Source organism: Symsagittifera roscoffensis, chromosome 9 (assembly GCF_963678635.1).
Source record: "Symsagittifera roscoffensis chromosome 9, txSymRosc1.1, whole genome shotgun sequence".
In the NCBI taxonomy this organism is placed as follows: domain Eukaryota; kingdom Metazoa; phylum Xenacoelomorpha; order Acoela; family Convolutidae; genus Symsagittifera; species Symsagittifera roscoffensis.
The window spans coordinates 37,240,085-37,250,950 of record NC_087070.1 but is presented as its reverse complement, the minus strand read 5'-3'; the positions used below and the strand labels follow the sequence as shown (position 1 = coordinate 37,250,950).

The 10,866-nt window shown below is 37.7% G+C and overlaps 1 protein-coding gene across 1 annotated transcript; it reads right to left on the bottom strand.

Moving 5' to 3' along the window:
- Positions 1-3,801: 3,801 nt before the first annotated feature.
- On the bottom strand, positions 3,802-6,734 carry LOC134854511 (regulation of nuclear pre-mRNA domain-containing protein 1B-like). The gene has a single exon (XM_063870803.1). The coding sequence runs from the start codon at positions 4,935-4,937 to the stop codon at positions 3,936-3,938; it is 1,002 nt and encodes a 333-aa protein (XP_063726873.1). The 5' UTR covers positions 4,938-6,734; the 3' UTR covers positions 3,802-3,935.
- Positions 6,735-10,866: the final 4,132 nt, after the last annotated feature.

Sequence of the window (10,866 nt, the reverse complement as noted above, 5' to 3'; positions counted from 1 at the left end):
TATAATTACCTTGTATTACATACATTGATGACTCTTGCCTGTAAGAACGAGCTTTTGTTCAGTTCCTTGTTGTTAAACTTTGTCTAAAGCTTTTAACACTTCCACATTTGTGATAGCTTCTGAGTATCATGAACTGAAGAAATTTTTGAACTGAAAAAGATCAGACTTCGGCTGTACGTTTTTTTTTCAACTATCTAACTAAAAATCACTGCACTAGTTGTCATCCGCAAGGATTCCAGCTGCTTGGAAAACTCCTGGTAAAAAAAGAAAACAACAGCATCGAAAATAGAAAAAATGAATAGCAAATTTTTGTTCATATAATTTTTCGAACCAATGGACGGAAAATAGAGCAAAACAAAGCAAATATTGTAACCCTTAACGTTCAATCTCTCCGATATTTCTGATAGCTTCACTGAAGAAAAAACGAGCTACAAAACCTTTAATTGAAACTTGGCTCAGCGACAACAACTTCATCGAATCGCATTCATTATACAGTGTTCATTTAAATTATCCGACAAAACGAATATTATTTGAAATTCAAACTGGGTGGACTTGAGACAAAAAGTGACGAAGACAAAACTTGATTAGAATTTTATCTAAACTATTATTAAGCAATTTATTTTGCAAAAATCGGGCCCAAAACTTTACCCTGAAAACGAATATTTTATGGTTAGTCGAGTAAAAATAACGTCAAAACAACCACGTCAATTGCTAAAAAATGTATATCGAAGTGAGCCTTTTGTGCAACCCAACAAAGTTTAAGAAGGCTATAATAAACAAATTATCATATTTATTTTCTTTTGATAGCCAAAAAATGACAACTTTACAATACAAAATACCAATTTTTATTTAAAATTTAATTTGAGAAGAACATACATTGAGAATGAGGTGTAACACTTTTTTAACCAGAAAGACCTTGCTTCCAGTTATTAAGATCTTGAGAATGATTTCGAGAACATTCTGATCAACTCTTATGAAGCACAAGCGAATCGTATTTTCTTTGGATGTAAACTAGATTTTGATTGATTCCTTCGATTGAATGACTAAGCCTGACAAGAAATTTTTTCGGTTAGATATTTCAATTTCAATGCAGACAAGGCAGTATTGGAGCGTACTTGTAAAGAGGAAGTGAAGTGTCAGCTTTTATCGTTTTTAAATTTATGGATATGTTCAATTGTAGCAAGCAGATATATTCTAAAAAATTCAATTGGTCATGATCAACTCATTTAAGACCCAAAAAATATGGCTGGTATAAAACTAGGTTCTGTGACCAAGGTGCCATCTTATCCGAACTTCAGTAATGAAGCTTTGTAAAAATTTGTGTTATCGTTGAGCCCGAAATTTAATATGATCAGAAAAAATAATCGAACTATGCTGATATTAGCGAAACTAGAGAATATTGGATAACCCTCGGATCAGCAAAAGCGTTCAATATAAAAAAAAACCAGCAAAAAGATAAGGCTTATACAATCATTATCTAAAATACACAGCGAATTAGTAAAAAAAAACTTTAGGAAACTGCGTATTTGATATAAAAACCAGCAGCAAAATTCGGGCCAAAATATTATTCGAAGCAAAATCAGAACAGCCGTTTTAAGTATGCAGTGAGTCTTCGGCTAAATCTAAATAATCATTTTCTCCTAAAATTTCGGCAAATGATATTAATTATCATATTACACAGAGGCCAAGCGGAGCTTCGAGCTACTTGTGATACCACGCACACATATAGCATTGCAAGCTGGCAGACAGAAAACGAAACAAAAGCCACTTAATCGAAAAAAAAAATATGTTTCAAAAAACCATAACTATTAACCAAAACAATATACCAATTCGACAAAAACACGTCCAAAAACACAATAAAGGGCGTTTAATAAGTATTCAGACACAAAAATTGATCAGCAACTAGGCCGGCCAAAGTTGTTAAGACTCCCGTAGAGCAAAATTAATTTCAATTGAAAAGCTTTCGAACGTTCCGAAAATCTAAATTTTTACGTTCCACCCTCCGGAAACACACAGATGCGTAAAAATCTATTTTTCTTTACAACAACGCTAAACTAGGTCACTTAGGCGAAAATACATAGCCAAAAACAATTGAAGCCAAACAAACCAGCGAAAAAAACTTAGTAAGTTTTCAAATTACAGTAAAAATCAAAACTCTTTCAGTTACAAAAAAAAATTAATTACAGCCCAGCGAAAATACGTAACAAGGCAACCAAGCCGACCAAATATAAGCAGACACAACACGTGGACAATTTTTTGGAACTGAGTATTTCCCTTTTGAATAAAAAGAAGTTCTGACCAGGACCTTCACCACCTCAGGCGAAAGTTCTCAAAAACCATGTCTGCCTGAAAAGCTAGTAAAATTTGATTTTGATTTAAGCCAAACTATCATATGTTTTTCTGTAAACATTTTGTAAAAAAAAAGAAAATTCCGTGATGCGGCAACTAAGCAAACAAAACATGATCAGAGTAATGGTAGCCCGAAAAATTATTTGAAACGGAATATTTTGTCTTCAAAAACTTCAGACATTACTTCTTAAAGAACTGTCAGTAGTAACAGTAGACTGGTAGCTTAACTTAAATTTGCACGTGTGCACGTGAATGAAGTGTAGTGATTAGAGTGATTTTGTTAAACAAGTTGTTAACCAGAAAAAAGTCTTTATTCCAATTTGATAACGCTTGCCTATTGCTAGCGTAAACATTGGAAACAAACCCTCCGAGACTTTTCGCGTTAACAGGAACAAAACGCTGCAACGACGGCCTCAAAACATAAGTTGCATAAGACTGCTGTCGCGCAATCATGGACACAGAGGCTATGCTGCACTTCGCACATAACAGCAACAAACAGGCAATCAGGGAACTTGAGTTTCCAGAAAATACAATGATAGCCGGTTGATGCTCAAGTAGCAGAGAGTGTTCCGACCATATTCTTTAAAAAAAAACTTTTTTTAAATAAGTGTCGTTTTTTGGGCGTGGTGTGATTAGAGAACTATACAAACGCGTAGAAAGTTAGCTAATTAGGCATAGTTGACAAATTTATGTTCAAAAAATGAATGAAACGAACACACTGAAAAACGGAATTTGCGATCAAGTTCTTCGTATACAAGAACTTTCAATTTTTTGAAAACCTTTATTGCCGAGGAAGCGCTAAATGAAGCTTTCAAAACTAGTTTTGTTTTAATTAAAATCAAGTTTTCTTAACCTGAAGACTAAATATTAGATAAAATTTCATATAACGAAGGTGTATAGTTATTCTCGAAACTGGGACAACCTTTTGAAATTTTTTTTCGTGCCGTTCGAATCACGACTGAGGAGTCTTCGATTTAATATACCACTCGACCCATCATTTGCGGTGCTTAATTTTGCGGGGAAAGACTTCCGAATACACACACCCAAATTACAAAGTTCTCCCCATTTACACAAGTCAGAACAAAAAGAGAAAAGACACCTGCTATTTGCTAAAATATATAAAGACACGAACAAACTGATCACAAAAATTGATTACATAAAGTTGCGACTTATGTGTAATTGAATAATTGAACATAAGTATTGTTTTTGCGATGAACAATGAACGAAATAGCTCAAAAAAGTTATCACCTAGTAACAAGCTCAGCTTTGTATTCGTGTTTAATCTTGACTTTTCGGTATTTTTGCAAGAAAATAATTTTTATTTTGGAAGCCAGATAACGTATGATAAGGCTATAAAATTAAATCATTAAATGAATCTATAAACAACCCTAGGCCATTTTTCCTTCAAAAACTGATAGGCTGATTCAAAAACTGTACCGAAATTAAAAAGACTTCTTCTAAAGTTTATTAGTACCACTTATGAATAAATCTCATAATAAAGTGGTTTATAAGGACAAGGAGCACTAGCATGCTATTAGAACATTAAATGCTCACACATCACACTACATTGAGGAAAATCACCAAGTTTACACAGCTTTAAATAACTGATTAAGAGAGGGTAATGGAGCGGCTTTGAGATTCTCCAAGTCTGGTAGATTGTTTATGTGATTCTCAAGCTGAATTCGCATATTGCAAACTTGCTCTAACTTTTCTTTATATTCTTTCAAAGTTGCCTCCGAGTTAACTAGCTCTTTCTGCTGAGCGGAAATAAAATTTCGGATCCAAGAAGCAGCTTTTCTTCGCTCCTCCATTTCGCTAGCTAATCGGTCGTTGTAATCGGTGAGAAGAGCGCACGCTTCGTCCACCGTTTGTGATAACTTCTCAGCTGCTTGGACATCATTTATGGTATCAAGAACACTTGTATCTTGGACTTCAGGAGGTAATTTGGAAATCTTTTCTCTTATAGGTCTGTCACCTGAAGCTGCTTTCGTGTCTAAGGTTGTCAAAAGGTCAATCAAAGCTTCGTGGTCGGGAACAAATGTCGTATCTGCGTAATAATCGTCATCTTCATTATTGGCTGCCAAGCTAGATTGGTTCGAGTTATCGTCCGCAGTTTCCAATTTCTTTTTCTTGGCTGGTGGTCCACTACCGCCGCCACCCATCTCTACTTTAATTGAGTCTATGAAATCTCCGGGGAAGACTCCACGACTTCTCCATATATCCAAAACGCGAAGCAAGTTTTTCTTTTCACTGTCTTTGCAGCGGACAAACGTGAAATGAAACGCACCCGGTAAGACATCTTTGAAATCATCAGCAAACGCTGAAGTTTTCTTGCGACTATTTTGAATGACATCATTTGCAAGAAATATAAGTGCTAAGCGATCTTTCAGCGAATCTTTCAGGACTTGCTTCTTCCACAATTTGACAATTTTTTTGGAATATTTTCGATGATGAATAATATACGCCGATAAAGTCTCAATGCTCTGCTGCGTGTTGTTAAGTTCGCTCAGTTTTGCGCTGAGCTCTTCTTCTTTAAATCCCATTTTATTGAAGCAGCTTGAATGATACCTGAAAATGTGATCAACCATGTAAAAATTAAGTAATTGAGCAGGTTTTAACACAATGGCTAAGCAGAGCAAGGTGCGATACTCAAGCAAATATCGCCCTGCAAGAAGCCAATTAAGTTGAAAACATTGACAACTAAGAGAACTTGCAATAGGGAATTTCACCCTTTTACAGTCCAGAGTTCATCTCAGTTTGTTATATATACTAGCGCATGACTCGCACATACGGTGCTTCAAATAGATCTTTGAACTTTAAAAGAGCTTCCTATATCAGGCGTTTCTACTTCAAAAAACGCCACATCTCGGAAAGGGATTTGAGCAGTAAAATTTCGAGGGAAGAACTGCAACCAGTGAGTGTATCCTGACTGCACCCCTTTGAAATAGGCTTGAGAATTTCAAGTTCCATTAACTTTTTTATATCTCACTTTTTTGAACAACAAATTAAAACAAAAAACATAAAAAAGCAATGTTCGAAAACCAAAATTATTTGAGCAGTCATGCTCCGAGGCCAGATTTGCAACGCGTGAATGTACCCTGATAGCACCCCATTATAGGTCAAGAAAATTCAAGTTCGGTGAGTTTTTTTTTATATCTAAGTTTTTTGAGAACAAAAAAATGAAAAATCATTAAAAAACGCCATATCTCGAACACCATAAAGATTTGAGCAGTCATACTTGGACGCTAGATTTGCAACCCTTGAATGTACCCTGATAGCACCCCTCTATATGGTTGAGAAATTCAAGTTTTGTTGGTTTTTTTAAATCTAACTTTTTGAAAACAAAAATAATAAAAAAAACCCATATCTCGGAAACCAAAAGAATTTGATCAGTCAGACTTGGACGCTAGATTTGCAAAACTTGATTGTGACCTGACAGCAACCAAGTATAGGGTTGATAAATTCAAGTTCGATAAGTTTTTTTATATCTAGGTTGTAAAAAAATGATGATACCATTAAAAAACGCGATATCTTGAAAACCATGAGGATGTGAGCCAGATTTTTAATCCCTGAGTGTACCCTGACAGCATTCCTACTACAGAATTGATAATTTCGAGATTTGGTAAATTTTTTTACATCTCCACTTCCCGATTTAGGAAGGTATGATAACATCATTATGCCCTACTGAGAGGAGCGTTGTTTTTGCATACACAATTTTCAATCCGGCCGGGAGATGTGCATATCCCGGGGATAACACATAATGTAAAAACGGAAACTTCCTTGTTAGTAAATTGTAAAGATCATAACTCGAACAAGTTTGGCAAAGATCATTGCTAATTAGTGATGTCTGAGAACTGTCAACGCATTAAATAACTTAGACAAAAAAGCGGGAGAAAACTTCACTTTCTGGTGTTAAATAAAGCTGACAAAAAGTACAAAAATCCGTAATCTGGGTAAAACCAAAAACTACTCGGATTAAGGATAGAAACGGGGCAACTCGAGAAAATCATAGAAAATGTACATTTAAATTAATCAGTTGGTTTATGAATTTTTCCTTGATTAACCCTTTCAATGATAAACTCCCGCAATTATGACAAAAGTCTGCTGTAACATTCGCCCGGAAGATACATATCGACGGAAAATAAAACTAAGTCCTAAGACGACTGGCTAACGTCTAAACAGCTTTATATGCTTTTCACCGTCTCTACCAAGCCAGTACTTTCGGTGGTCTTTTCTAACATCGGGTCGACAAAAAACGTTACTGCTTTCGGCTTCGGTCAAAACACTCAAATTAACTTAATTACATGCAGAAATAGTGAGCTCATGGCTGGGTCTCAGTATCCCCAGACCACGAGGCCACTCCTAAAAACAGGGCTACTACTATTTATTATATTACTTTTGTTTTTGTTCAGTAGATAAAAATCATCATCTCCATCGAAGATGGATCAACCCTTTCCCCCAACTCCTAGCTTCTCATCCTTATCAAAATGAATCCAGTTGTGAATTAAATTCAATTCAGGACATGACAGGAAGCTAAAAATTTTTATAAAATGGTAAAAGTCTCAATCCCGAAACCCTTCCGGATTCTTGAATCCACTGAATCAAGCACGTTAAACTTGATTTCTCCGTAACCCGGAAGGCTGTATTCCACCCTTCACCGTTGTTCGCAACGGCCTTGCAACTATTGTAGCGACACAATAGTTGCAACTCGGAACGTTCTCTGTCAACTCCGTGATTCGTTGTCGTTTCTTAACCACAATTTCCGTTCTTCTCGCAATCGCTACTAATGTTGTTCTGTTGCTTTTCAGCTTTTCTGCCAAAATGGCCGTTTCTGACGTTTCTCAGAAATGTTACGTCGTCACTTCGAAAATTTAAAATTTCAAAATACTAGAAAATCTTAAACCTTCACCGTTCTACTAATCATCCGAATAACGTCGTTAATCCTTCAAAATCACTAACTCGGAAGGTTCACTGCGAAAAATTCGAAATCTGCAGAGTTTGCATTTTTTCCATTCTGGTCGAATGTCACACACTCCCCGGACAGTCCGGTCAATGTCCCCATTGAATCACGCAATGTTCGTAAAATAGATACAGTGTCATCGAACAGAATTTGTAACATTCGCCCGGAAGATACATATCGACGGCAAATAAAACTAAGTCCTAAGACGACTGGCTAACGTCTAAACAGAGCTTTATATGCTTTTCACCGTCTCTACCAAGCCAGTACTTTTCGGTGGTCTTTTCTAACATCGGGTCGACAAAAACGTTACTGCTTTCGGCTTCGGTCAAAACGCTCAAATTAACTAGATTACATGCAGAAATAGTGAGCTCGTGGCTGGGTCTCAGTATCCCCAGACCACGAGGTCACTCTTAAAAACAGGGTTACTACTATTTACTGTATTACTATTGTTTTTGTTCAGTAGATAAAAATCATCATCTCCATCGAAGATGGATCAACCCTTTCCCCCAACTCCTAGCTTCTCATCCTTATCAAAATGAATCTAGTTGTTAATTAAATTCAAATCAAGACATGACAGGAAGCTAAAAGTTTATATAAAAGGATAAAAATTTCAGTCCCGAAACCCTTCCGGATTCTTCAATCCACTGAATCAAGCACGTTAAACTTGACTTTTCCGTAATCCCGAAGGCTGTCTTCCACCCTTCACCGTTGTTCGCAACGGTCTTGCAACTACTGTAGCGACACAATAGTTGCAACTCGGAACGTTCTCTGTCAACTCCTTGATTTGTTGTCGTTTCTTGACCACAATTTCTGTTCTTCTCGCAATCGCTACTAATATTGTTCTGTTTCCTTTTAGCTTTTCTGCCAAAATGGCCGTTTCTGACGTTTCTCAGAAATGTTACGTCATCACTTCGAAAATTTAAACTTTTAAAATACGGGAATATCCTGACCTTCACCGTTCTGCTGATCATCCGAATAACGTCGTTAATCCTTCAAAATCATTAACTCGGAAGGTTCACTGCTAAAATTTCAAAATCTGCAGAGATTGCATTTTGGCACATTCTGGTCGAATGTCACACACTCCCCGGACAGTCCGGTCAATGTCCTCATTGAATCACGCAATGTTCGTAAAATAGATACCGTAACATCGAACAGAATTTACAAAATGCACGAAATTACTTTTATCCACGTCACATCGACTCACTGCAGAATATAATTGGCATCATACCACATCACTATAGCCTTCAAACTCTTTCATTAATCTGCACATTGAGGATATGACCAAAGATAAAACATATTTTCTGACTTCCAATGTCAATGTCCCGATTAAAACTTTTTCTCTTAGATTTAAAAGGTGTTGGTTTGCAGGACAGTCCGGCCAACCAACAAGCTAAAATTATCCTACTATGCTCCTTCCCTTCGGAAATCTTGCTTGTTATTGTCCTGAATATTAAAATTAAAAAACTCTGTGGTTAGAAAGAACAATGAAACAATCTCCCTCTTCGAGAGATTACCCAAGCCTTGTATGTCACCACAAAGTGATCAGTTCTCCTAGCTGATTGAAAACAGTCATGCAGGCTGGAATATTTGAATATACTCCTTTACTTGAGCCTTTCTAAATAAATAGTAAGTGAGTGTCTCTAAAGCCACTCAACTAAAATCAAAATGCAAATTTATAAATGCAACAATTTCAAACTCAACTAAATGTTTCAGTTTTCAATTACAACTTGGTTGCTTGGTTTCTCACTTGAGTTTTTTCACACACATAAAATAATTCTGAGTTTTAACTTTTGCTTCACCACTCCTTTGTTCTCTTCTCTTTTCGTCGTTTAGAAGTTCTAAAACTTCTAAATTCTTCTAACTTCGTCTCTTTTTGCATCTTGTTTTTCGGTCATTCGTCAATGTTCCATTTCTTCCTCCTGTGATACTGACTCTGCACTCTCAGTCTCCGTATCCTGCAACACGTCGTTAGCTATCCTGAAGCTGCTGGAAGCCGTCCTCCATCACTTCTGCTCTTCTACCCTCTGTTTGCAACAAGGTAGGGGATCCACGTTAGATTCTCTGTTCCTGCAGAAGCTGTTGTGGAGACACAACGTCACATTTCTCTCCAAATCTTCCTTTAACATCTCTGCCTTCTCCTTTCCACTACGTTCACTTGTCCTGGAAATTATTTTCACAGCGGTGGTCACTGCATTCCGATGAGTCACGAGAGCTCGCTTGAAAGCTCCTGCTCCAATGTCCAGCTGTTATTCACTGTACACCCTGCCGTGCTTCGACATATGCTTTTTCGCATATTCATACAACCATGCAGTCATGTTAGCTCTGAACCATGGCATCAATCGTTTTCTTGCCCATATCTTCTTCACTTCCATCGGAATGTTTAGAGTTTTGCACATTGTCTCAAAAAGATCTAAATCTTTCAGACAATCTAATTTCCGCAACTGTTCTTTCGTCGGTGCCTCCTGTCTATTATTTTCTCTCACATGAGCTTCCAGCCATCGTATCGCCATCATAACTCCCACTATCACTATTGTTATGGGCTGTGATGAATCTGGTAAACCCATGGAGAGCAGCTCTCCAGAGTCCCAGATCAACATCAGATTACTACGCTAGGGATACCACCAGGTCTGCAGCAAGCAGTGGCAAGGAAACTCGTCATGTGTCAACATGATGCTCCTCCAATTACGTTTTCCCGAAGCTTCCAGTAATGGTTCCACTTCCATCATCACTCGGTGGACTTCATCATTCTCATCTACTGCATTGTAATCTGTGACAGTTGATCCCCTCTGTTTCTGTCTCTCAAAGTCACTGAAGTTCCCGCTCCCATATCCCATGAACTTCTTTCCTAGTATTGACTCCAATTCTTCCTTGGTTCTCTCTGGAACTGCTGAGAACATCTTACATAGCAACTCGTAAGACTTCTCGGACATTCTCGCCAGTCTCACACACTTCGGCACTGAGAAGGCTTGATCCACGATCGTTCTCGTACTCTTTATGTCCACAGCCACGAAATGTACAGGGTATCTGCTCTTGCACATTGGAGCCAATGTTGAACCCACCAGATATCGTGCTCCTGATGGTCTACAATAAGTCTCACTGTGTCTATTGTTCATTTCCGTCTCGATTGCTTCCCTCCATTTTCCTATGTATTTCTGCTCAGTCTGCAGAACTTCTGGGAATACTTCTACACTGATGGCTGTGACCATCTCATGTTTCTGTTCTAGATTCAATAGTGACTCTAAAGAACCCAACATAATGTAGAATTCTAGTGCAGTCACTAGATTCGCCTCGGTTCCTCCATGGCAATCTGCTATCAGTTCCGTTTCTGTTCTTGCCTTCATCACTACGTTTCCAAACAATACCGTCAATTGCTTGTGCTGTTTCTCCAGGGTCTTCACACAGTCCAGACTTCCACAAACGTGACCCTCCAGTCCACAGACTTCCGCCAGACAGCTACCAGGTTTGACCCAGTCTTCTGGTCCCCAGCCAGGCAACTCCACTTTATGTTCTCCGTTGCTCTTAGAGGCCGTTATCATCACATTATATATGATGTTGAG

Coding starts and splice junctions, on each gene's coding strand:
- LOC134854511 (XM_063870803.1), bottom strand. CDS start 4,937: ATGGTTGATCACATTTTCAGGTATCATTCAAGCTGCTTCAATAAAATG.